The 21505-nt window shown below is 40.1% G+C and overlaps 1 protein-coding gene across 2 annotated transcripts in view; it reads left to right on the forward strand.

Moving 5' to 3' along the window:
* The window catches only part of jade2 (jade family PHD finger 2), a 227924-nt gene that overhangs the window by 100944 nt on the left and 105475 nt on the right, over positions 1-21505 (forward strand). For both annotated transcript variants that reach the window (XM_005923109.3, XM_005923110.3), the window contains exon 5: positions 20644-20798. In XM_005923109.3, coding sequence (XP_005923171.1) covers positions 20644-20798 — 155 coding nt within the window. The remainder of the gene's footprint in view (positions 1-20643; positions 20799-21505) is intronic.

Below are 21505 nucleotides of genomic sequence, written 5' to 3' on the forward strand. Positions count from 1 at the left end.
AAAATCGGATTTGATGCGCTTTCGCCTGCAGTGTGAACGTAGCCTTAGTAATAGTGTAGGTTGTGTAGGAATCACACTTTCAGCGATTGCATGTAAAGACCTGAGAGATATATGTGGCTGTGGTTTCAGTGGAAGAATGGCTCTGAAGAAGCCAGATTTGGTCACAAGAGAAGTCCAAAAGTGAGTGTTTAAACCTAAAACACGGTGGAGGCTCTGTCATTGTTTGGGGCTGCATTTCAGACAGTGGATGTTAGGATTCTTGTCAAAATTGAAGGAATCGTGAACTCAGGACAGTACCATCAGATTTTGATCCACCATTGAATGCTATCTGGAAATTATCTGATTGGCAATGGCTTCATCTTTCAGCGTGACAATGATCCCTAATCTCACTGCCAGTGCAATAAAATCATACCTGGACAGAACACACAGAAGACGCTGGAACAGCATCAGTCATGGGTCGGCCTGCCCATCTTGTTGTCTCTCCTGTTGTCTGTTGAATGTCTTTTGCTAGTACATCTCTACTAGCCTCTGCCTGTGTGGACACCATTTAAGATGGACCAGGTCTCTACTGAATCCCTTTCAGTATCTGTGTACAGTTCTCCCTTAATGTCACACAAAAGAACGTGAAACCACCAAGTTAGTTTTTGACAAAGCAGATGTACGGGGAGCTACAATACTGTAATAAAACCTCAAAAATCAAGTTCCAGAAGTGGAAAAATGAGGGAATGGAGAAATATTCACCTAGTCGTAATAAAGACCTAATCTGTACTTAATCATTTCTGGTTATTCATCTAACAATATTCTGTTTACAAGCCTTATTTTAATCTCCAAGGCTTTTACTTCCAGTATTTGCATATGCTGAAAGACGAACAAAGGTGAATTCAATTTGTGGAACTGATGATGGATTCAAATTAGATAAAATGCTATTTAACCCCGGCCATATTACTGAGAAGGTCGCAGGTGTGAAAGTGTAACTGATGGGCTGTGAGGCAAAGAGGTGATGAAAACACAGCTTCACCCACGTGTGTGTGTGTGTGTGTGTGTGTGTGTGTGTGTGTGTGTACTGAAACCTCATATAGAAATGTAATCCTTTCCATCAAGTCAGTGTAGAAAGGGCTTAGTGCATGTATATATATACACGCACGCACACACCACTGTATACACACCATAACACACTGCATTTGTTCCTGGAGAAAGGTGAGTCATCCTCATCCCGCAGCCGATGAAAAGCAATTTACACACACACACACACACACACACACACAAAGCATGTCCAGTAAGTTTGATGACATCATCCAAAGCAGGATAGCGGGTGAGGGCTGAGATTACCACCTTCCCTCATTTTTCTGTCCCTTTATTGTCTTCCTTTTGCTTTTTCCTCCTCCACCTGATCTTACTTCTTCTTTTTCTTCCTTTTTTTTTTTATCTCTCTTGCTCAGTAGCCCTCTATCTTTTTTCTCTTACTCTCTGGTCTCTTATCTTGTAAAGGAGCTTTTTTAAAACCGCTCCCACACACCTACTCTGATCTGTCTTACAGAAGCACACCAGCAAACACATGTATGCACATACACCCACGGACACATACTGTTTGCAAATTGCATCATGCATGTAATGAGGGCCGAGCCCTCAAACACAACTGGGCATTCGCAGAGACGCGCATACTGGTGCACACAGTGACCCACACCGCAGCTGCAACTTGCACAAGCGCTCACACCATCTCATATTCATAAATGCTGAGATAATAAACACACACAGTGAAGAGCAGAGGCTAGGCAGTGCTATCGGACTGAAAACCTGTCAAGATGTTTTTCCACAAGACTCTTTATTTGTTCCACCATCTATTTTTCTGCAGTGCTTTATTGGATCTGAATGAGGAGGCACACTTTTAAAACTCCAGGCTGTAGTGTCGAGTGAACCAAAGGGCACACTAAAGCTGTCAAAATGTTTCAAAATGATCTTGGGACTTAAACGCTGCCTCAGATAGCACATGGCAGTCAAACGTGGTTTTTTTTGTTTGTTTTTAATGTGGTGTCCTGCTGGAAATATGAGCTGATATAAAACAGACATAGTTTCAGTTGTGGGGAATGATGGCAGACTCTATCAAGCTATATTTCAGTCTTCAACGCAAAACATTTCAGTAGGTTTGAGAGGAATATTTAGATATGGGCCAGTATGAGGTGGAGTGGTGTCACCCCTCATTGTGAGCAGAACAGGCAGATTTATGTCTTCTTAAACAACCCATAATATTTTGTCACATTAACACAAAACATGGCAAATTTAAGATGTTACTTACACACACAAACCTGTTGTGCAAAAATTTGGAATGATGTGTAAAAATGTTGAAAAGGCAAAAAACCTGACGTTCCCCTAGGCTGACTCCAATCTCAATAGAGTCCCTTATTAAAATGCCTTTCTTTATAGCATTAGAAAATACTTTTATAGCCTTGTACAAAACACCATTGCTTCTATTAGTAGTTTCCCTGCTCATAGAAATTTTGATTGGGTAAATGTTTTATTTTAAATTTCTGTTATACTTCTTTGAAGTCTTAGACAAGTCCGTTGCTTTGGGCGCAGCTGGTAGATTGTAACGTGGATTCACGTGGCTACAAAAAAACACAGATACACAGAATTCTGCAAAAACTTGCGCTCACTGTCTCAGTGGACTTGCAGACACAGATAGTACAAGCCTAGCCTAACCCAGAAAATTCTCAGCAGTTTTTAAAATTAAACTAAATATCTAACTAAATTTGCATACAGGAGTTCTAATTTGTGTTATTTTTGCTGTATCTGGCATTTTCGTGCAATTGATTTAAAAAATGTGTGTAATTTATTCAGGTTTTTCAGGGGAAAAACATTCCAGTGATGATGTAGACGTCTCAAGAAACTTATAAAAACCCAGGTTTTAAATATGATACACTTTACATTACTGGGCTAATTTGCTAGTCGTTAAAACAAGCCCCGGCTAGTTTCGCACATCCTTAGCACTAATTAGCTTACACATAGCTTTATAACCAGTTCGTTTCAATACAAGTTTAATATGAATAAATACATTACTGTAAATATGTAACTGTACATACTGAAATGACGTCATTTCAAACTGAATTTCTTTTGTTACTGCTCCCCACCTGCAGTACCTTTCTATTCCACTAGGGGGCCCGACTCGCACTCTGGGAATCACTGGTCAACGATATTACTGGCGCCCTCACAGACATGTGACTTATCCATTTCATGAGCACTAACCCTATCGTACCCCCATACTACATGAATGCCTTGAATCAGACTTTCACACTATGATGCTACATCCTGGTCCAGTTCATTTCTCCATCGATCCTTTTTCGCTTGTCCAAAGGCAGGGTCATGGTTTGGCTGGAGATATCCCGAGCTGTCACAGAGCGAGAGGCAGGGTACACCCTGGACAGGTAGCCGTCTGTCACACGGCTAACACAGAGAGACACATTCACTCCAGTTCATTCCTCTGGTTAAGAAATACAGATTTACTCTTTCATTCATGTCCAATTACCATAAAACAACTCACATCGGCATCAGTGAAAAGGTACTAAAGTGGCTTGTTGGTTGCTGTGGAGTCTTCCCAAGGTTGTGTTCAAATTGGCACTGAATTAAATAAACAACACTGCCTTCAGTCACATCAGTAGGATGCAACTGAAAGTGTGCTTGCTTAAAAAATATAAAAAACAGACCAAAAAAAGGTAGACTGTCTAGCAATAGTCAACACGTTCTCCAGATTGGGGGGTATCATTTACTATTTATAATAATGTTACTAAAAATGAATAATAAATTCTTAATTGTGCAGCGTTTTCGACTCAAAAAGCCTTGGACATGACAGAATCATATGCAGATCAGTGTTTATTTTTTATGCAGCTCCATATATTTTTTTTGTCTGTTTGCAAAGTAAGTCCAGCCAACACTCTGCAGTTGCACAGATAAAACTCACTATTGTAGCAATATTAGCCTGAACAATAATATTTTTAGATTATAATTTCAAATGAGCCCGTGTGTGTGTGTGTGTGTGTGTGTGTGTGTGTGTGTGTGTGTGTGTGTGTGTGTGTGTTCAGCCGAGAGATGAATGAGGGAGGAGTTAATGTTGACAGAGCTGCACAATGAAGGCGTTTCCCACCAGTGTGGCTGTCCCATTCATTGTGTCAGTGTGTATGAATGTGTGTATACAGACTCTTGCTAGCAGTTTGTGTTTACTTGCATCTGTATTTTCTCTCTGTCTGTCTGTTTCGGTGCATGGTTGTCTGTGTTTGTTTTTCAGCCTTTTCATGTGTTTTTCCTCAATGTGTGTGTGTATTTTTTTTCTGGTTGTGTGTGCGCTTTAACCAGCTACTCCCCCCACTTTCCCAGCATGGACTCACACACACACACACACATGCACGCACACATGCGTGCGCGGTGCCTCTCTTGTGAACTGGCCGAGCGTTGTGTAATCATTTATATAAAGATGTATTAGTGTTTCCTCTTAAAAGGAACATAGGGAACATTGTGGCTCAGCTGGGTGACACTCCTCCCCTGCTTTGAGGATGAACTGTGGAAAACTTGTCAACATCAAAGTTGTTAACATCATTCTTCACAAAACAAAGATCAGAGCTTTGTTTTTGTAAGGCGTGGGGGCATGTAAAGTGAGAAATAATTTGTACGTAATGGTGAAGTAATGTTTTACTGATTTTTCCTGAAATTGATTGCTACCCTCTTAAAGGGGCAGTACACCAATTGCATTGTCCTACCTTCCATACAAAGTGAGTTTGTGGAGTTTTTTTTGTTTTGCTGCTTTCTATGAGAGTTTAACTAGAAATCGCACCATAGAAAGTGATGATCTGCAAACACAGGTCGTTTTATTAGCCACACCGTGCTCGCATTGACTTCAGAACTACCTTAATTCCTGTTTCTAGCTTACGGAATTGGGCCCTTGTGATATCGTCTGCTTCTTCAAGGTATACAGATGTGCTCCTTGGTGCATACCTTGGTTGTAATAAGGGCTTAATACTCAAGTTACTGTTGGCTTCGTATCAGCTTGAAGCATCTTCTCTAAACCTTAGTTATGGTTGTGCTAACAAATCCTGCAAATAGGGCATGCATGACTCACTAAAATCACTGCTGCCATGTATTTGGTTGATTAGATATTTGCATTAACAAGAGGTTGAACAGGTACACCTAAAAACAAAAGTTGCCAGCAGCTGTCATTCTCTTTCAAAGCTATTCATTTGGCCGACAGTTGTAGCAGCGTTCAAGCAAAGACTTCCGGCTGATGTAAATAATGTAGGTTTCAAATACCCGGCTCTGCAGATGTCTGCAAACATATTGTGCTTTGGTTCGAAACTCCTAACAGATGCTTATTCTGCTTTTTTTTTTGTGCTTGTCTCTGGGTTTAATAAAATTCAAACTCATTCATCCAGAAGCTGTAAGAGTAATTATCAGATTGCATGATCTAATGGTCAGCACCGGCCTTCACTTTGGCTGGAAAATAATAAACAACATTATCTGCAGGCTGTCAGCTGTAGTTATTTAAATTGTGCGTACAGCTTGACAGGTGAAATTAAGCTGTGTGATATGGTCAGCGCAAGCTTTTCACGTGCTTTCGTGTATCCTGCCAAACATGGTTTGTTAGTGGAAGAAATTCCAGCGTGCACTAACGATCAAAAGTGGACTGGTAAACTTTTAATAAAATCAGAATTTTTTTCTGTGTTACCTCCAATCAGAATTTGATATTTTAAGCGTCAGACTCACTTTTAGTGCGCATATGATAGCTGCATTTGTGTTATTTCCTTAATGAATTATTGAGAGCCAATCAAATCTCTGGCATTTCGGTAGTAATGGGAGACTGTGTGCTATAATTACCTGGCGGAGTTTAGGCTAAACCTCATTTTCTTTTATTTTGCCCCACACAGAAGTTTGTGACGGCTGATTGTCTTTTGCTTTGGATGTTATCTTTGTTTATTTAATAGCATCTAATCCCACATGATATTTTGGGCCCCCAGGTAGAAAAAAAAAGTGCCACAAAACATGAGAAACATCCTCAGCGTCTCCTATCTGCTCTCACTCGCGCTTTCTTTCCCACTTTTTTTCAGTGTCTCGCCCCTCTAACTGTCTCTCTCTCTCTTTCTCGTCTGTGCCTCTCAACTAACTGGGTGGAAAATATGAATGAAAACATTCCCCCGCCTTGTTTGCCCAGACCCTGCTCCGGGCGCAAATACACAACCCATCCCTCTCTCTCTTTGCGTTTTTCTTTCTCATATCCCCCTCGCTGCATACATTTCTTTTCTTCTTGTTATTGTACGCTTTGTCTCTTTTGTTAAACATTATTTGCACATATCTGAGGACCGGGGCAGAAAGAAAAAATTTTGATGTTTCTTTTTTTTATATTACTGTTTATGTTGGATCTGTGGGAGTTTGGAGAGGGGAGAGGGAAGGCAAACAGGATGGCATACTGAGAGTGGTGTGTCTGTGTGTGTTTGCGCTTGTGTGTATTTATTAGTGTGTGGTTAGTGTGTGATTTTTGTATGTACTCTGAGGAAGTTTTGACTGTGTGCATGTGCTTTTGAGTCTATGTTTATGTACTCTGCATTATCTGTGTGTAAGTTATGCATTGTTTGTTTGTGTGTGTGTGAATGTGTGTGTTTCCGTGCAGACGCCTGCAGTGCTTTAGAGAAACACTGTTAAGAAGTCTGAGTAATATCCATGACAACGGGCAGACCGCACTGGCATCTGAACCACTGAACAAAGTGGCAGCTCACTATAAATGCACTCTGACATTGGTTTCCTGTGTACACAGTGCCTGAAATTCAATCCCCTTGTTCTCATGGGTTAAGGGATAAACCAAAAGGGCAAAATTATGCACTCATATTCTTGCATTGTAAATCCTTTTTAAAAAAAATAGTTTTTCAAGAATATCTAAAAACTGAGCCCATAGTATAAATTACAGTTTACCTCTTTACTCTTAAAACCACAGATATTTGCTATTTTTAGGATTTTGCATTTGTTTTGAAGTACATTACTTTGAGTGGAGCTTCCTGCAGCAAATAGTTTAGATTTCCCTCGAGAGTTTCTAGCAGTCATAGACTGTATATAAAGATGGGATACAGCGTGTGTTCTTTGTAATGGCCAGCAGGGCGAATGGAAGGAAGTCTGTGAGGAATTCACTCCGTTCTCACTCGATTTATTACGCCAGTAAACATTTTTCTTAGGGTTTTATTACTTTTTTTAAAGTCATGTTTAACACAATATCGTAGTACTTTGTTACTGACAAATTTGACCTGAGTTTCAGGCCTAGCGATTGCTTAGCAACCATCTAGCAACCACTGGTCGCAAAAAGTGTGTGGCAGCTGAGGTTACTGGATACTGTTGTGAAATCGGCCTAGACATGGGTCAGTGCTCTAGGGAAAAGTGTGTACAGTGCTCCCTCGCTATATTGCGGTTCACCTTTCGCCGCCTCACTTATTCGCAGATTTTTTTGGGGGTGCAATTTTGCATACTCTTTTTTTTAATTTTTTATTTTAAACAGCACATTGTGTTCTGCATCCTGAACACAATGTGCTGTTTCAATGTGCTGATTGACAATGGCTGTAGACCATTGTCAATCAATCTCGTGCCGTGTCTCCTGTATGGTGCAGAATGCGGTCAGCTTGTCAAATTTACATAAATCTTCGATCGCTAGCAGTGTGAGTCTAAAGTGCTGTACGACGTGTTTGTTTTCTCCCCAACAAACACAACAATGTCGATGAAGCGACGTCACCTGCGGGTGCCTTTGATTTCATTCTGTAATACTGCACTTATTTTTCTTCAAGGTTTGAACTTTGAGTGTTTAAACAAGAGAAAAAAGTGTGAAAATGTTCATGCCTGTCTGAGAAAACTGTCTGAAGTATGTAGTGAGGGGTTTTACAGCCTTAAAACATCTATAAAAATTGTAAAAAAACAAAACAAAAAAAACCCATCAAGTTGGCTACTTCGCAGATTTCACTTGTCCTGTATTCCACGAGTGGTTTCTAGAGGTTTCTGCCAGTCACCAGCATAAAATTGGTCATAAACAGGTAGCTGCAATAAAAAACTTCTCCTCCTATAATTTCCATGGCAGTGCATTTTTGAATGTGTTGGCAAGTTTTATGCCGAAGGCAAATGTTCTCTGTTTCCGGTTTGTAATTCAGTTTGTAATGAAGTTTTACTAGAGCTCCGAGAGTAAAATGAGTTATCGCAGACAAGTAGGTGTTTGTCATTGTCGTGCAAACCGTGGTCAACTGCAGCAATCAGTCGACTTAGCAACCAGAGCAATCATGATCACTGACCCATTCCACCCAGCGTCAGCCAGCAACATCTAGCAATCGCTTGCAACCAGTTGGGGTAATGCACATTTTTGTCTGTTTTCCATTCTCTTCTTGGTTTTTAGAATTTTCCATTAAGTGTTAGTACCTGGGACCAGGTACTTTTTTAATAGCTACTCGACCGGGGTTGTAAGTGAGTTAAGTCGAGCCGAAAATGTGACGGCACCTCGCTATAACGACCCTATAAGCCCTAGTGTTTGTAGGCTTCTAATTGGCCAACGCTTCTAAATGGTTAGAGTTAACAAGCTCCTGTTGCTTTGTCATCCTCTTGGCAGCACTTAATTTTTTTGGGCATTTTCACGTCAATCGAGATGGAGGTATACATTTTAAAAAACCCCACCTGTGTGGATGTACTCTCAATGATGATCATGGTTGCTGTTCACAACTTAATCAGTTAGATCTTCTTATGTCTTTCCTTTAGCTTATCCAGAGTTCTTTATATTGAATAGTATAAAGATAACTTATGGCTTCCTACCTACAAAACATTTTATTGGCTTATTTCTGTATGATCCAAACATTAACTCTTCCTCGCATTGATTCTAGGAATCTCTTTTTTATACTGTCTTATATGTAATTTTTTGCAGCCCTAACAGATAAACTTTGCATTAAAAGCAGGTATAATGTTTTGGTTGTGACAAACAGATATATTAGACCATGTAGGAGGTGGAGAGCGAGTAGCTATGACATAAAGAGAGAGAGAGGGGTGAAAAGAGACTATAATGAAGCCACATTTTGCATTCATGAGCTCCTACTTAAAATGGTAATTTTCAGTCTCCTCATTTTTAAAAATGTTCTCTCCATCTTTGGTGCTCAGCGCTCATTATGGTGGCGTTTCTACACTGCACCTCTCAAAGATCAGCTGTCAGTCACGCAGTGTGGGCAGCTCTGTAACATCATCTTCTTGGTGTTTCTATTGAAAAAAGTTGGAATAGTTCTTCATACTGTTTTTCCTCTCTTTTAATCCCTCAAGTAAACTTTTTTTGGGGGGGAAGAAAAGTTGGTTTCAGTACATTTATGTATTTTGGCTATTAATATTTATGGCCTATTCTGTCTTCTCCTGCGATTCGCTGCTACTTGATTTTTATATACCACAGGGGTGATTAATGTTTCATTTAATGGGGTCATCTGATGTGATTTGATAACAGTTTTATGAAGCATCTGCGTTTAAAAGAGGAAAGGCGTTTGAAGCCTATGCAAGAGCACTGAGACAATCAGGCTCTTAAAATAAGGGTATTTTTTAAAAGAGTGAAGATCACGTTACATGATTTGTGCTTGTGTTTTAATGAGTGTGTGTATGTGTGTGCGGTACACTAGCTGATTGCTATGAAACCCTCACAGGAGTGAGTCATCTCTTAAAGGTCAATGTGCAAATGATGTTTGTGTATTTGAGGCGATGATTGATTTCATTGACATGAATATGACATGAAGGTGACTCACTGTTCCCAAGGATCACAGTTTCTGTGTATATACATATATATTTGTGTGTGTGTGTGTGTGTGTGTGTGTGTGTGTGTGTGGGAGATGAGGTTACATTATTTATTTCACATAAATATAACAAAGATGGGATCACTCTGTGTGTGTTTTTCTGTTTAATATGACTCACTTTCCCAAAACAACACTGTCAGAAATCAGGAAGGTGTGTGTGTTTATATCACTGATTTATTTATTGGTATTTATTTAAGGTAGACCTTACAGTAACGCATACAGAGAGAAATCCAACAATCAAATTACCCCCCCTGAGCAAACACTGGCGACAGTGGGAAAGAAAAACTCCCCTTTAACAGGAAGAAACCTCAGTTTAAACAACAATCCCATATTGAGTAACTGACACCAGCGCTGTTCGATATAACGATGTATATAGGATGACGATATGAAAACGTCTATCGTTTCATTTTACGCTATGGTTTGTTTCATGGTGTTGCAAAATAAACTGTTTACGGCAATATTTTTTCATCGTTTTGTTGGCCACTGTAGAATTTCTTAAAGTTATCTCTTTCTCTTATATTTAATATAACCGCACTACACAAGCGACTGTCGCATGGCACCGCCGTCCGCTTGTTTATTTTCCATATAAACCTTTCACAATAAAGCTGAAGACCCTGTTGAGATTTTTCAAAATAAACCGAATCATGTGAAATGATATGCAAAGTGTTTACGTACGAGAAGCTAAAAAGAGCCGTCAGGTGCTACAAAATAAACCTCACAACTCAACACTCGACTCTAGGTACACACTTCACGCTAGTCGAGTTGCCAGAGATTCACAGAATTTACAGAAAATGTAACATTTTTGTGATATATATCGTTGTCGTTGTCTTATATCGGGGACAAGAGATTTTGGTCATATCGCAGAGCCCTAACTGACACAATAAACTCAGCAGGACAATCTTTAGAAAGGTCAGACCATCGATCATTTTAACATAGACTTCTATACAACATAAAGGCTTTTTACAACCACGGGTAATGACCCCTGGTGGTCATTAAAAGCAGAGCAGGTTTACCTTGACTTGACTTTTCAGACCTGTAAGATGCGTCTTTCTTTTATACTGTGTACAGTCTGATGCCTGATTGTTATTGTTGTGTTCTTTGTCTGCTGTTGTTTAATGGTCGCTTGCAAATAGTTTGCATGATGCCACCTTCCTTAAATATTTTTATGCAACTATTTGAGTTGCATAAAAATATTTGCTTATATATATATTTTAAAATATCTTCATGACTATTAAAATAATCAAACCTAATTACCGTCCTTAGTAGTATTCACATTAGTATTTTGGCTTACTCACTGCTTCGATGCCGCTGTTCCGACTACATAAGGTTGCTTTTTTCAGATAAAGGAAGTTATCAAACATTGCGCACATATTGGCCAATTTAGCATCTAAAACGCTTTAAAACGACAACTGCTCGGTGTGACACTGTTTGTGTATTAACGGACTGCATGACACTTATTTCTGCTGCCCCCGAGTGGTCAGAAAGTCGATTATTGCAGACGCTACCACAGATATAAATATTGCAACAGCGCTGTTGAAAATTTTGCAAAGATGCACAGGCATTTTTGTCGGTGAGTTAACCCTTTCTTGCACGCACACACACGCATCCTCCAGCACCACATGATGGGGTTTGCCCCTGGATCCTTGAGTCGGTAACCCTGTGGAAGTTGGATGCTGACCTGATTGTCGTGCTCCAGTTTGCATGCAGATATGAGACTGTGTTTTAGAGTTGGGGATTTGTAGGGGTTGGCCAAGGACAAGGGGGTGTTGGCACAACACACCATCTCTCTCTGTTTCTCTTCCACTCTGTCTCTCTCTCCCTCTCTCTCTCTCTCACAGCCACACAGAGTCTGGTGTGAAAATAAGGGAAGAAAGAGAGGGATTACAGGGAAGAAAAGGGAATAGCCAGTTTTCTCAGCCGTACTGTGACAGTGAGGTATTTCAAGAATGAGAGATTATTTCAAACGCACACAGACCCAGTGTGTACACACTGGGAAGTGATTGTTTGCATCTGACAAGAATGCTATGTCTGGATAAGTGGTTTAATCTTGTATTCAGACCCTTATCAAGTTTTTGTACATATACAGAATGGCTGCAGGTGTTTGGGGATTTTTATTTTTTGTTCCCAAACTTTAAAACGTCGTCGTCTGTGATGCGATACTGTATCTATACTGTCTGGATATTCTCTGCTGTGATATACCTTCATGTAACATGCTAACATTCATGTAACACATTCAAACTAGAACTTTAAGTCTTGACTTTAAGTGAACTGAACTCAGTCGATTCCTTCTCATTTTCCTTTGCTTTGACCTGTATTTTATTACTGCCTCTTTTTCCAGCTATAGTGAACATTTCTCCCCTTTTTTCTTGCCACTCCTGATTAGCACCATTATGCTTTTACCCTGCCCTGATCACTTTCTTGAGTATTGATTAATATAATATTGTCACTCTCTTTTCTTTTCATGCCCCCCACTCTCAAAGTTGATTAATGAATTGTTCCGACAATAACGGGATGTGTGGCTTCCGTTTCTAAAACTCCAAGTCTAGAAGGTCTCACTCGGTTGCTAAGGTTTGATGAATGGATTTGTTGGATTTGAAACTTATTGGTTTATCTGTAAACATCTTTTTTTTAAAAGATGCATTGTTATTGTATAGGGTGTTATGTTTTTAAAAAAAAAACCACACACAGTCTTTTCCTATATAAGCAAGTATTTTGAGTGCCTAAACCTAACCAGCAAGTTTAAAGCAAAAGTGAAAAAGCAGTGAAACCAGTTCAAAATACACAGCTCCCAAACCAGTGCCTTCTAAATAAAGATGTCTCTTCAACATCAGTGTTTTGACTCCATGGGATGAAAATAGTAAAACATGTCTAGTTAATAACAATCAGCCTGTTGAATGTCCATTTTCTCTCACACCTTCCAGTTCGTGACTGTTTGCCTCCATCATTTCACTCTCTGCAAATTACCTGGCCCTCAAACGATCCCACGAAGTTCCAATAAGTTCCTGCAAAGCCAGCATAGGCTTTGATTTATCGACTTGCTGACACATCACAGATTAGGACCCATTTCATTTTGCCATTAGTGTAGTTAATTGTTTTTCTGCAGTATGATTTAGTGCCAGAGCTCATTTTCCTTGAAGCTCAGTAAGCATAAATAGTGTCAAATAGCGTTGAATTCCTTCTCGTCGCAAAAAATGCACCCATGAGGGCTGGAATTTTAATTATGGCTCTCATTTTTAAGCAGGGTGTCTTGTTTTGAAGAGGTGAAGGTTTTGGTCACTCCTGCCAGCAGAAGTGACAGGTGTCGCTGGCAAATTTAATCATCTGGAGCTAATTAGCAGAATTTTATTTTCAGAGTTTGCTAAAATACATGAATTTCTCTCTGACAGGTAGTGTGGCGTAAAACTAAAGTGGCAGATGGAGAACGTTAAGGCGAAGCTTAGTTAAATCTTATTATATAACAGCAGACTTTCTTTCTTTCTTTCTTTCTTTCTTTCTTTCTTTCTTTCTTTCTTTCTTTCTTTCTTTCTTTCTTTCTTTCTTTCTTTCTTTCTTTCTTTCTTTCTTCCAGCTCATTTTTAGCATACGGATCCATGCCCTCCCCCCTTCCCTTTTTCCCTGTTTAGTCTTCTATGTTTCCATCCTCATTTAGAATGGCTTCCTGCTCTTCCTGAGTGATCTATCAGGAGTTGAGGTCTGTTTAAACTAGACATGTCCTGTGTGGGGCAGAGAGTCCGACAGAGAATTAAGCCCAGCCACTGTCACTTTACTCACACTGGAAATATTTTCTGTAAACACCATCCACTTCATCCCTCCTTGAGAAGAGATTATTATTGGCATTTCGTGTAAAGGAGGAAAGTGAGATTTACACAGCGGTGAGAAACATGGGAGTTGGGAGATAGAAGAAGGCTCGGCTGACTTTTTACAACCCAGTGTATCAGTGAAACTGTACAGCTCTTTCTGCACCTGTTGCATGACAGTTTCACTCGCTTACTGATTAGGAACACCTTTCTTTACAGGTAAGCTTTTAATATAAAATACTGGCTTTGGTACGAGAGGATTCCCCTAAGCTTCCTGCTATTTCTATGTGTATGATAAAGATTAAAAGGCCACCAGGAAGACGCATTATTCTCCCTTTAGACACAATTCAAGTGACCTGCCAAACATTTAGCATGAGAAAGTGAAATGAGATCTAGCATAGACATAACATGATTTTTTCCAGTAAGGCTGCCAAAATCTTGGTATATTTCACTGAGGCAAAAGCGTAAGAATCGTTCGCATCAGTAATTTGACCCAGTTCACTTTTTCTTTTCACTTTTGCACAACCAATCATGTAAAACTCCCGTCCTCGCTGTCCAAGCTCGCATAACATCCTATTCAGCGGTGTTACGCCGCAAAATATACTTTTACAGTTCCCACTCCTCGGGTCCCCAGAGGCACATCCCGTGTAGCAGAGGAACGGCAGTCCCGCTCAGGGGCTTCAAGCTGAAGAGAGGGATTTAAGGGGAGGTGGAGGGTGTTTGATTTGCATTGTTTTAGGATTCAGAGCCCCCAACGCGTGGAGTTCCTTCTGAATATTTCATTGCACACACGATTAAGATCAAAGCCAAGTCATGTGTTGTGTTGTTATGACTCCGAGGAGGAAAGGTTTAAATTCTCTCCCTCCGTTGCTTTTCTCAGTAGAGCTTCTCAAACACAAACAGAAGTGTTTCCAAAGATAACAGAAAAAAAGGGGTTAAGAAATTAAAACAACTGCATCTTATAGAATAAAGATTTTATTGGCTTTGGCTTAAAATGTATTTACTGATTGTCTTCTTTTATCTTTCTAAAATTTTCCTAATAGTTCTCAGGTCAGATGTGTACGTTTCTTTAATTTCTTCTAATGGGGAAGAAAATAAATATGTAAAGTACTTTGTCATGATCTCGATATTGTCACAAAAATATACATCCAAAGAAAAACAGCGTCAAAAGTGGAAAATAGACTCTCCGATCACTTTAGATGCACCTGCAGCTGATTTTAAGCACAAATATTAAATCATTCAGTCACACGACAGCAACTCAATGCATTCAGGCATGTAGACGTGGGCAAGGTGACCTGCTGAAGTTCGATCCGAACATAAGAATAAGGAAGAAGGGCGATTTAACTGACTTGCATGGTGTTTGGTGCCAAATTGTCTGGTTTCAGTATTTCAGAAATTGCTGATCTACTGGGATTCTCCCACATAACCATCTCTTGGGTTTACAGAGAATGGTCATTAAAAGAGAAAATGTCGAGTGAGCAGCGGTTTTCTCTGTGAAAATGTCCTGTTAAGGGCAGAGGTGATAGGACAGCAACAGTAACTCAAATAACCACTCACTACAATGACGGTATGAAGGAGAGCATCTCTGCTGTATAAAGAACAGCACAATGAACCTTGAAGGAGATAGACTATAGCAGCAGGAGACCACACAGTAAACTCAGGCTCCAATTCACCCAGGGCTCACCAAAATCTGAACAGTAGAAAAAGCATGGCTCCATCCTGCCTTTTATCAGTGGTTGAGGACACAACAGCCTGGTATTGAGCATCCCGTTATGATCAGCTCAGGTAGTTTCAAGCATTCTGGTTTCTTGAACCATGACATTGACTTCGCTGTAGTCAAATGATCTGCACAGTCATCAGATCCCAATACAGTTGAGTACCTTTGGAGGACGATCTGATAGGGCGATTGTGGCTCAAGAGTTGGGAGTTCGCCTTGTAATCGGAAGGTTGCCGGTTCGAGCCCCGGCTTGGACAGTCTCGGTCGTTGTGTCCTTGGGCAAGACACTTCACCCGTTGCCTACTGGTGGTGGTCAGAGGGCCCGGTGGCGCCAGTGTCCGGCAGCCTCGCCTCTGTCAGTGCGCCCCAGGGTGGCTGTGGCTACAATGTAGCTTGCCATCACCAGTGTGTGAATGTGTGCGTGAATGGGTGGATGACTGGATATGTAAAGCGCTTTGGGGTCCTTAGGGACTAGTAAAGCGCTATATAAATACAGGCCATTTACCATGATATCCTCGTGTTGGTGTTGTTCCCACATCATCATAATAAATGTTGTTCCAGGTTCAACATTGCAAGTGACCAATCACATTGTTGTGACGTCCCCCTTTTGTGCCTTTGAAAATACCGCCTTAAAAAAATCTACTTCACTTGCGAGAAGAGAAACCGCTTCTGTCCGCCGATCCAGGAACTTGAAGTCTTTGAATTTCAGGATACTTTTCTTTAATAAACGGTAAGCATTATACATATTGTCCTTACAGAGGCGGTTTCTCTTCTCGCAAGTGAAGTAGATTTTTTGAAGGCGTTTGTTTTTTTCGAGGTCGCGGATGACGTCAGGAGAAGGTGATTGGTCACTTGCAATGTTGAACCTGGAACAACATTATTTATGATGACGAGGGAACAACACCAACACGAGGATATCAGATCATCCACCTTTGAATGTGGTGGAATGGGAGATTCACCTCATGGACGCGCAGCTCAAAAATCTGCAGAAACTGTGATGCTGTCATGTCAACACGGACCAAAATCTCCAAAGCCTTGTTGAATCTATGCTGTTAAGGCAAACGGCGATGGTGGGTGTATTTTAGTGCAGAAATCAACCTGAATAGCGACACACTTTTTACACATGAGAAATGCTCGCCTCACTTCATGTTAACAAAGCTATAAAAAGGTAGTACCGTTGTTGAAATTTGATGAGCCAGCCTTTGTGACTTTGAAATAAATCTAATATTTAAAAAAATAATTTCTCCAGTTTGCACTTAACCATAAAAGGGCAGAAAATCTATTTACAGCTTTCCTGGAAACTATAATTGTCTTCAGTATTGACGGATGACTGTGCATTTTATCTCCACCTCCTCTGATTTGATAAAACCTGGACAAAGGGAGAAGTTGTGCACCTACTTTTGTTTACCTACGTTGTGTAACTGAGTGAGTGTGCATGAATGATGTCCATGTGATTGTAGGATACACGATACTTATCAAAGGAGGAACACATTTACTCCTGATAAGCATCACGTGGAATGACTGGATGTTATTGTGAGGTAATCTTTTCCCTTCGTGTTGTTTTTTTCCATCTCATTTAACATACATCTAAGCCAGAGTATATCGCTAAGAGAGTAAAATGAATTGGGAAATGGTTCCTAAAATGCTAACTACTTTACAAGATGAATCAGTATGTCTCTTGTATGTTTGTTCTAGCTCTTTCTGGACTGATTAATGCAAAAAATCAATCTATTTTCACGGATTGATGTTGGTACCGGCCGGGCGATTGACATCTAACTTTCCAGCTATTTTACGGATATAACTGGTGTGAAAATTTTGAATTTTCATCTCTGTTTTTGTTCTTTTATCATTTTCATGTTTCACTAGAAGCCAAACAAACATCATTCCAGTCATAAAACAAAATGTAATAAAGTCCATATTAAAATAAACAACATGAAGAGTATCATAAAATCCAATAGCACTGGGCTGATAACATCCCAGCATATTACACCGCTGATGGGTTATTACATTATGGACTGGGTATTCAGTTTTTGCTGGATTATATTGAAGATTTTTCTTAGTACTGTTCATCCTATTAACCAGAATCGCCTGTGCTATCTGCAGAGAAATACTTCCCATCAAAGGAAGGATTTTCTCCTGCTTAAAATAAAAATTACCCATGTGCTATATGTAGGAATCATTTTAAAGGATTTATGTTTTCAGTAGGATCCAGTGGGAGGAGTAAGGAGTAGTGAACTAACACAATTTTGGTTCTGGGCCTTTTCTTACAGCATTTGCTGTTAAAGCCAAGTGTCTATAGAATGACACCAGCCTTATCCTTTAATAATGAAACAACACCAGCCTCCATTGTAATAAGACACTTGTTGCTTTTAAAGTTACATAACGGAAACAGCCAGCCCAGAGTCCCCATTATGGAACCTATTCTCCCTCTGTGTGTGTTTGTGCATCTCTTTTCTCCCCTTTGCCACTTAACTGGCCAGGCCTGTTTGTCCAGTGTCAGATATCAGCCTGAAAGCAGGCCAAAACAGGGTCTGATTTCCTGCTGTTTTGTCTTCGTATATAAATATATTCGAATTCAGCGTTGCTTTCTACCTGATACTTGGATGATGGAGGGAGATCAGTGAACAACAGTTGCAAGAATGTTACTTTCAGTGGAAAGTATGTAACTTATGATTAGAGATGGTCAGTAACGCGTTACTGTAATTCCATTACCTTTTTCAAGTAACGAGTAAAGTAAGGGATTACCATTGCAAAAAAGTAATTAGATTACCGTCACTTTCCAGTAAGCATGCAGAGTTACCGCGTTACTAAACCGTGATTTTGTTTGCGAGAGTGTCTCATGACAATGACGACAATGACGTACGAGCGTGCGGCGTCCGTGTAGATCAACAATGGATAATATGGAGTGTGGGACAGCGTGCAACCATGTAGCGTTTAAAGCTTGTAATTACTGACATCACTTTGAGTTTGATTCTGTAAAAAGTGACAAAACCATTAGTGTCTGCTGTTCACTCTGCGTGGGAAGCAACACGCATAAAGTTAAAAGATTAAAACTAATAAAACAAGTTTCAAAATGAGACTTTTTTATTTGATTAGATTTTATATGATGGATTATGTAGAAAAAGTAGAACTGGTCTGAAAAGATAATAAATAAAGTAAAGAATTACTTTTGAAAATAATTCATCAGTAAAGTAACGGGATTACTTTCTTGAAGAAGTAAGCAGTAATTAGTAACTAATTACTTTTTTCAAGTAACTCGGTCAACACTGCTTATAATTGGCATGCACCAATTAGCATACATATGGTGTTGTGTCACATTTGTCTTGCGTTTGCTTCTCCTTTGTTTAGTTCTCGTACACTGTGTTTTATTAAAGTCAAATTCCAAATAACGATGGATCTCGTTCTGCTGTTCTGATCTAAACATGCCAAACAGAAATTAAAGACAACATGTTAACCAGCAACAATGCTGCTTCTCTGTACTGCTAAAATCCTGGTTTTGAAATACTGTAGACTCAGACTACACACAAGTTAACAATGACTGTGCTGTGTTCTGGGCTACTTTGACTTTGATGACTCAAAAACAGATTAGACCTGTGTTACAAGAAAGTTGGGGTAAATGTTGTGTAGACAGTATATATTGAGACTAGGGAAAACAAAATTATTGCAGTCTTGTTGCTTTTGAAATAGTTGCCTTGAAGATGGGGACCAGGACGGCGCTCCCCATCCTGCAGTCAGTTGGAGTCTTCTAAGGAGCTTTGGTGATAAAAGATGATCAAGACTGTGATAAAACGGAAATAAGACAGTGATAACTCAGATTAAGTGTCAAAAATTGCTAATCTGTTACTTTCTACATACACAGCTATAGAAATGTAACAGAAATGGACATAAACTGCTTACGTTCAGAGTCAGAACATCACAGTTTTGAACACTAATCCAGAAATTCCTCCACAAATAGTGACATAGTTGCTGCAGGATGCCGACTTAACTGGAAAATGACATAGTTGCTCAGCAACCTTGCTTCTGTATAATAATACAACCAGAAAGCAACCAGTTGAGTCGAGCCTTTTATTGCAGAGAGCTCATTGGATGAGATGACTGTATACACCAGATTAAAAACTTATTGTGGTCTGTTCATAACATTTATCTTAAAAGCTTTTTTGCTTTTACATCGTCGGTTTGTGTTATTTTCACGTTTAACTGAGCTGGCAACTCCCGTGAAACGTGATTCTGGTGAAGACAGCGGATTTAAATTGTGGCAGCTGTTTTGTGATCACGACGGCACCAGTGGTGGTGGTGATAATGAGGAGGATAATGATAATGACGAAGATGAGGAAGATGATCTCAGCGCTGTTTGATGTGACAGTAGTAATGGAGGAGGCTGGTAATAAGTAAGCGGTGCGATAATGAGCCGTTGAAGGCCGGGAGCAACACCGAGAGCTAAAGGTTGTTTGTTGTTTGTTGCTGTGATCGTGACGCACTTCACCTTTTCACGCAAAGGTCTCAACTTCAGTGGCAAGCGAGTGAATAAAAGGGTGTGTGTTTGTTACTATGCTAAACACAGAGATGTTTTGGAGAAATCGTGCTGTGCGTGTGATCTACTGTAAATGCTGTCTTGTTTTTTTTCGGCTATTATTCGGGTGTGGTCGCTGCCTTCGTGATGGCGGGTATGCGATTTATTTTGTGCCTTTTCGTGTGTTTGTTAGTTCTTGCAGCATCCCAATGCTTTATGTGGGCCTGCGTGTGTTTATTAGTCTTTATTGGTTCCCAGTGGGTTGAGCAGAGTTCCTGACCCCATTTCCTGCTGTTGTTGACAGACAGACATTTGGTCCCCAGGCTCCAGAGGCTAGACAGTGCCTGGAGGAGCGTTGTGTCACTGCTGGCCACAACTGCTTGATTTGTCATTGGGTCTTTTGGGTCTTTGTTTTTTTTTAATCCGTCATACTGTGATTCAGTACTTGTGGACAATGAGGTCAGGACCTGTCTGTAAGGACTTCCTCGTAATTCATGTTGGTATAATGAGCCACTTTCCTCACAGAGCACATGGAGTTTTAAAACAAATTCACAGATCTGTGAATTTCACAAGGACTTCAAAGTCACCGAATACAGTGTAACACTAAAAGAGAGTAGAGGATAGCGCATGGATAACAAACCAAACTTGAATTTTGGCAGTTATCCGATTCTGTGTGACAACCAGTGACATCGACACAACATGTGACATTTGCTTCAGAGGATATTCTTGGATACTAGAGTTATTGTTGCTTCCATGCCGCACAAATAAAACTCTCTGCATGCATCTTCGTTTTGGTTGCAGGTCGCTGCCGGAGTCGACAGGTGGTCTGTCCAACAACGGGCAGGAGAGGGAAGGTGATACTCGGCCTCCTCCCACCCAGCTCTACAGCTGCTATGACCTGGATGACCTGGATGTTGCCTGGCTACAGATAGTCAACCAAGAGTTCAGACAGATGGGTAAGCACTGCATTATTGATAATAATAGCCTGAAAACACTGAGGAAAATCTCACTTAACCTGTGGAAATGTAGGGCCGTTCCACTCCGCTTGCGTAGCGTCAGAAGACTTTCCAAAGGCTGTAAACACGGTTGTAAAGGATGAAGCGCTGGAAATGATGTGTTTTGACTTGTTTTTCGTCTGAGTGTTGACCTCTATGAAGTGACTCACCCCGATGTGTCATAAATGATGTGTTTTCACTTCATGGGAGTTGTTCGCTGGGTAGTGTGTGAATTTCATTCCCCCTGTAGGGCTGAAGCTAAATATCAGAGATTCTGCCCAGGGTTTTATAAGCTTGACAGGAAAGCATGGGAGCGACTCTTTAGTTTGTTTTAAAGAGATATTATTACTTAATTATTTTTGTTGATTTATTACTACATTCAGTTCATATGGAAAGCTCTCCTGAGGAATGAGACTGGCAGCTGGTGTTTTTAAGTAAAGAATTAATCAGCTAAAGAGGTGCCTTAGCATTTTCTTTTCATTTCACAGGTAGGTCTGTGTTTTTTCTTTTCCATTACCACCCATTTATAGTCTCAGAACCTTTATCTTATATGTTCCAGCAAACACCAGCCTTTCCTTTCATTTCTTTTTTAAATTGAAAAATCACTCTATTAAAAAAAAAATACAGAAAAAGCCTTAAAATGAGGTTTTCTGAAACTTGCAGATGCT

Source organism: Haplochromis burtoni, unplaced genomic scaffold, assembly GCF_018398535.1.
Source record: "Haplochromis burtoni strain Fernald_Lab_line unplaced genomic scaffold, NCSU_Asbu1 Contig_66, whole genome shotgun sequence".
In the NCBI taxonomy this organism is placed as follows: domain Eukaryota; kingdom Metazoa; phylum Chordata; class Actinopteri; order Cichliformes; family Cichlidae; genus Haplochromis; species Haplochromis burtoni.